We start from the raw sequence: 6,399 nt of genomic DNA, 5'->3' as shown, positions 1-6,399 counted from the left end.
TTTAACTCAACGTTTAACTCAACATTTAACTCAACGTTTAACTCAACATTTAACTCAACGTTTAACTCAACCTTTACTCAACATTTAACTCAACATTTAACTCAACATTTAACTCAACTTTTAACTCAACATTTAACTCAACATTTAACTCAACATTTACTTCAATATTTAACTCAACATTTAACTCAATATTTAACTCAACGTTTAACTCAACGTTTAACTCAACATTTAACTCAATATTTAACTCAACATTTAACTCAATGTTTAACTCAACATCTAACCCTACCTTTAACTCAACATCTACCTAAACATTTACCTCAATGCTTAACTCAATGTTTAACTCAACATCTAACCCTACCTTTAACTCAAAATTTAACTTAACGTTTAACTCAACATCTAACCCTACCTTTAACTCAACGTTTCACTCAACGTTTCACTTAACATTTAACTCAACATTTAACTCAACATCTAACCCTACCTTTAACTCAAAATTTAACTTAACGTTTAACTCAACATCTAACCCTACCTTTAACTCAACGTTTCACTTAACATTTCACTTAGTTTCACTTAACATTTAACTCAACATTTAACTCAACATTTAACTCAACATTTAACTCAACATCTAACCCTACCTTTAACTCAACATTTAACTCAACATTTAACTCAACGTTTAACTCAACATTTAACTCAACATTTAACTCAATGTTTAACTCAACGTTTCACTTAACATTTAACTCAACATCTAACCCTACCTTTAACTCAACATTTAACTCAACATTTAACTCAACGTTTCACTTAACATTTAACTCAACATTTAACACAATATTTAACTTAATGTTTAACTCAACATTTAACTCAACATTTAACTCAACATTTAACTCAACATTTAACTCAATTTTTTAACTCAACGTTTCACTTAACATTTAACTCAACATCTAACCCTACCTTTAACTCAACATTTAACTCAACGTTTCACTTAACATTTAACTCAACATTTAACACAATATTTAACTTAATGTTTAACTCAACATTAAACTCAACATCTAACCCTACCTTTAACTCAACATTTAACTCAACGTTTCACTTAACATTTAACTCAACATTTAATTCAACATTAAACTCAACGTTTAACCCTACCTTTAACTCAACCTTTAACTTAACATTTAACTCAGTGTTTAACCCTACCTCCTTATTGGTTTGTCTGAGGTAACGCCTTACACCTCCTGACAGACGTTCCCTTCTAATCCTGTTTAGTTTTAATGGCTGCAGCAGCTGCTGACAGGCTGATGAGGTGTTCCAGCTGCAGCTTTCAGATCCAAGTCTCAGATTATAGAACTTTATATCTCTTTATTCTGATGTGTTGGTGCTGTTGGCTTGAAAACTGGCCAGATAAAGAAATTCAGGCTAAAATAGTTCCTTAAATGTGATAATTTATCGATCATATCAACCTCTTGTTTGGAAATAATCAGCACCATCTCTTTGCAAAACCTTCTAGTTGTGAAAATGGAACCTCTCTCTCCAAAACTCCGATCTTCAGATGCAGAAATTTAGTCTTTGAGTCTTAAATGTAGCGAGGAGGATGAATCCTTGTGTCTGAAGTCCTTCCTCTGTTCCTTTTATTTGCACGAGCTGTGTGAGTATTTTAGTATGTCTCTGTGAGCGGCCGTGTTGTGGATGACACCGGAGATGAATTACAGCCTGACAGGGACTCCCGTCTCTGATTTAGATAAATAACACGGCTCATATGCAGCTGAATAAACTCCCACCGTAGGTTTATGAGTCTGCTGCGTGAAGCGGATCTCTCAAACTTTAACAGCTTCCCTGAAAATAAAAAATAAAAACAGAATGTCTTCCTCCTCCTGCAGTCACCCAAATGACCCAGATACAAACACAACGCTGCAAATCATGTCCCTCCTTCTAATTCTCATGAATCTTTTCACGCTGATGCAAAACAACAAGTTTCTGTGCAAGAAAATCAGATTTCAGCCTCAGAGCTGCGGTTGGTTTCATCCACTTCAGAACCAGGTTAGAATTTATAAAACCACCTTTGTTTTAAAGTAAAACCTGATTCCTGACTTCAGACTCTACAATATTTATCCGTTTGCCTCTGAAGTTTATATTTTGTTAAACTTGATCATTTTTCTGTTTCCTTTAATCCAGAAACATGCATTTCTTACTCTGAACACTGGGGGACGAACTTCTTACGGATATTTGTTTCGGCTGTTCATATTTAGAAAATGCAGACAGATTTTCAGCACATTTACTTTTCACAACCTGCTAAATGCTCCAGAGTCGACGTCAAACTGAAACGGGACTCTGGGAAGGATCTGTTAGTCCTGAACCCGTCCCAGAATCTGGATGACCCAGATAAGAGTCTACACTTTACCTTCCCGATAATGGAACAACCTCGGTCTGAATTTAAGTTTCAGAACAGAGAACTTTATAAACTTTGATGAAAAACGGTGATGGCGTGCTGTGATGTGAGTCCCTGTTTACATCTCCTGGAAACGTTGGAGATTTTCTGATGTTGGTTGGATAAAAGGTAAATGTGTGCTCATTTAACCTGCTGTAGTTCCCATGCCGGGCCACTTGTTGGCGCTGACACATGAAGACACCAGCCTCTCCAGCATGGGTTGGTGCTCCATGTTGAACAGGGGCAGGAACATAAACAACACTCTGTGTCCTCCTGCATGTGCAGAACAGCTACTGCCTGCAGCCTCTGTGACTTCCTACGCTGCAGCTTCCTTTCAGACGTAGATGGGAGGTCTGGGACCTGTGGTCCAGTGTCAAACACTCTGACCTCTGCAGTCCTGTAAACAAACAGCTGACCTCTAACAGAAATGTTTCAGGTCCATTGGAACCAGCTTGGATTAAACTGGGCCTGAAGCAGGTAAATCTGATGAAGCCCAGTGTCTCTGAAGACGATGGGGCCCGTCCACATGAAGCAGGATTAGTGTCTCCGTCAGTTCATTAGGTGGTAGCTGAGAGTCGTTCACAGCAACGCTCTGAGTGTTAACTGATCACAGGATATGTCCCAAGATCTGGTAAAATGTTATTCTGAAGGTTTGACTAAAACAGCTGCCTGGGATCGGTCCTCTGCTCCTCCTGTTTTACACGAGCAAACGCGCTCACGTCGATGTTTAGACATCCTGGCCTGAGTTAACGAGCTGAGAACATGGCTCCTCATTAGGGTTATTTGAAGCAGATCTCTTAGAGAAATGTTAAGATGAACCTGCTTCATAGTTTTATGTCATGGCTGTTTTCAGAGGAGGAAGAGTTCCTCCAAGACAAAAGCACCACAGAAGAAGAAAAGGAGACTTCCCCTCGGCTGTTGTTCCTGACAGGCCTGAGGAAACAAGCAGCCCTCTCATTACAGTTTATGCAAACAGTGATGAAAAGGACAGCGGCAGGATGTCATGTTAGACAATCAAGGAGCGGACCTCTGACACGCCGCCACGGCTGGATAATAAAGTGCCGCGCCAGGCCACAAATGACAGCGCACTTAATTTGCTGCGCAATGTTCCTGTAATTAGGTGAATTTGGCACAGGCAGGGGGGAGCGACAGCTAGATCAAGGTCCTGATGAATTAGGGGTCCACTGTCAAGATCAAATCACATTAATCAAGGTGGCCGAGTCCGCAGACAGCCCCCCCCTCCCCTCGGCCTCCACTTCCTCCGTCGGTGTGATGAATAGCCCTGCTTCCGCCAGGCGCAAAGTATGCATCACCATCAAATCTGTGAATTTAAATGGAAGAGCACCATTCGGAAAATTCTATTGACTTGTTTTGTGTCTGCACCACTTTTTCTTCAGGGATAAAGTAAGTTTGGACTCACAGCAGGAGGCGTGTTCTGGAAAATGTGCCACGAGCTCACATGTTGGTGCTTCTTCACCCAGACAGGGTTTTTATTCTTCCCTTTCAGTGCACTGCCCATTTGAACCTTTTTACACCTAAAATCCAGATGAAGAGCTTTAAAATGAGCCAAAGTGAAGCTATGAGCTTGGACCTGATGGGCTCTTCAAGGAGAAGCTCTGCAGTTTGTGTTGGAATCGAAACATTAGGGTCACAGTTGATTTTGTTCATGAAATAAAGCAATTCATTTGGTCGAATCAGTCCCATGTAATGGAAGGCTGAAGGAAAGATAAACCTGTTCAGTTTCTGGACCTCTAGTTATGGAGCTCAGACTCACTGAACAACTTGGCAAAAATTAAACTAAAGCCAGAAAATTTGATCCAGATGTATAAAGTTAAAATGTGTACAGTAACGTGTGTTTCTGTGCTGAATGTTTTCAGTCTCTTTCTGCACCCTGCAGCATCGCTGCAGCCTGAGCCGTGACCTCTGACCTCTGGGAGTTTATTACAGTGTTAGCTCGGGGGCAACATGGCCTGCACCACAGATTAGCTCCACAACAAACCATTAATGAATATAAAGAGGTTTTCAGTGATGGATCCGACCCTGCCGATCGCTGCTAATGGAGCTAGCTGCAGATTGATACCAAACAGCTGAGATTTATTTCATTTTATCCTCAACAGCCTTCAGTTTTACTGTTTTCTAATATATTCTGTAGTTCATATTTATACAGAAATAAAACCTGTTTTTACTAACAATTTGGTTTAGGAAACTTATTTTTTTCCAGAAATTATAACTAAAAACTTTTTGCAGCATGCTGGGTAATATAGAAGCTGCTGAGGAGCTGGTTGCCATGGCACCTCAGGCAGAAACTCAGAGTAAAAAGTAAGCCTCAGACAAACTATCAGTGGGATCAGAACTTCTTGACCCGTGAGCAGCAGAAGGTTCTGATGGTTCTACAGGGTTTATGGAGGAGATCTGAAGAGTTAAAAAGAGCCTTCACTTCCTGTTTGGAAGCTCAGATCCAATGGAAGTCAATGAGAGTTTGGCTGTGTGACCTCTGACCTCTGACCTCTGACCTCCGAGAGGACCCTTCAGTTCTACAGCAGAGAGACAGAAATACTGAAGTTTGGATGGAGAAACTGGAGAAGAAAGACAGATTATAGAAACAAGAAGAGTTTGTTTGCAGAAATGTTGGAAAACTTTGTGACATCATCAGACTCGAAGTTGAACATTTTCTGGAAGAACCTCCAAAAACCTTCCAAATTAAACTGTGATTGTGTGAAACCTGTTAAAGATCTCAAAGAGTAGCAGAGAATTTATAATTGGAATGGAAACAGAAGAACTTCAGGTTTGTGCATCACGTTGTGTGGTTAAAGCATCATTTAAGAAGAAAAGTTCAGATGTAATTGCTGACCAAAGTTAATTCTGGTAAAAGTGCCAGGAAAGAACAAGTTTAAAAAGTCATCTTGTTCTTGAGTGAAGAGTAGAAACCCTTAAAGCTCGCTCAGTGGCACCTCGATCACAGAAATGGAATAAATTTCTTTAATTCTCACTCAAACACTTGGATCCCTGCAGCCAAACTTCAGAGTGTTTGAACCCCTGATGGTTGGAGCCTGAAAAGTAAAGAAACAAGGGCTACAGCGGAGAAATTTAGACCCAGCATTGCTTATTCACTTTGGAAGTCAGCGTGTTGTCATCTGGTTTTTATACTGAACTTGGCAAACATTCAGCTCCAATCAGGATCTGCTGACATTCGCTCCATAGTTAAAACAGAAAAACAACCTTTGTACTGTACAGTAAGAATTCAATGTGAAATCCAGATTTGGATCAAAAAGCTCTGAAGACTCCAGGCTGCATCTCTGAAGGAGGAATAAGGACGTTACCTGTGCATGGTGTGCAGAGCGTGAGGCTCGTAGTGGTACCGTCCCTCGTGGTGGCGAATGTCCAGGGGGATCGGCGTGTGGAAGGCAGGGAAGAGGTGTTGGGGGGCTGCAGAGACAGAAAACCAAAGAAGAAGAGTTGGCGAACTGAGGGGGAGAAGAGACTTCAAAAAAAAATTCAAAGGAAAAAGGGGGCTACAATAAAGCAGCATGAATTTCAGAGCAGGCTGAGCACTTTCGTGTAAAATATTGGCACTATCATACAAGAGAAGTGGAATAAATAAATAATCAAAGTTGTGCTAAGAAATCCTACATCTTGAACATAAAAGATATCCAACCAGGCTTTTGACAAAGACCTGCAGCTAGAAGGGCTTTGAACTAGACAGGATGATGGACCATGTGAAGCCCCGGCTCAAACCAGGACTGACAGCTCTGGGAAAAGCTTTCCTCGGCTTTTCTATCCAAACAGCTGGAGTCTCCCCTGGAGCTGCAACCAGCAGATCCACGATCACAGCACACAGAGAGAAGAACCGGCCGAGCAGAGGCTCCGCCCCCAGGACGGGATAAACACCAACCGAGCAGAGGCTACGCCCCCAGGACGAGATAAACACCAACCGAGCAGAGGCCCCGCCCCCAGGACAAAATAAACACCAACCGAGCAGAGGCTCC

The 6,399-nt window shown here is 41.3% G+C and overlaps 1 protein-coding gene across 1 annotated transcript in view; it reads right to left on the bottom strand.

Moving 5' to 3' along the window:
• The window catches only part of LOC108228510 (zinc finger protein GLI2), a gene marked incomplete at its 5' end in the record, with an annotated part of 46,910 nt that extends 41,071 nt beyond the window's left edge, over positions 1-5,839 (bottom strand). The window contains 1 exon segment of the mRNA XM_037974363.1: positions 5,734-5,839. Coding sequence (XP_037830291.1) covers positions 5,734-5,839 — 106 coding nt within the window.
• Between the last annotated feature and the right edge of the window lie 560 nt (positions 5,840-6,399).

The sequence above is a fragment of the Kryptolebias marmoratus genome, unplaced genomic scaffold (genome assembly GCF_001649575.2).
Source record: "Kryptolebias marmoratus isolate JLee-2015 unplaced genomic scaffold, ASM164957v2 Scaffold26, whole genome shotgun sequence".
Taxonomy (NCBI): domain Eukaryota; kingdom Metazoa; phylum Chordata; class Actinopteri; order Cyprinodontiformes; family Rivulidae; genus Kryptolebias; species Kryptolebias marmoratus.
This window is presented reverse-complemented; position numbering and strand designations above follow the sequence as displayed.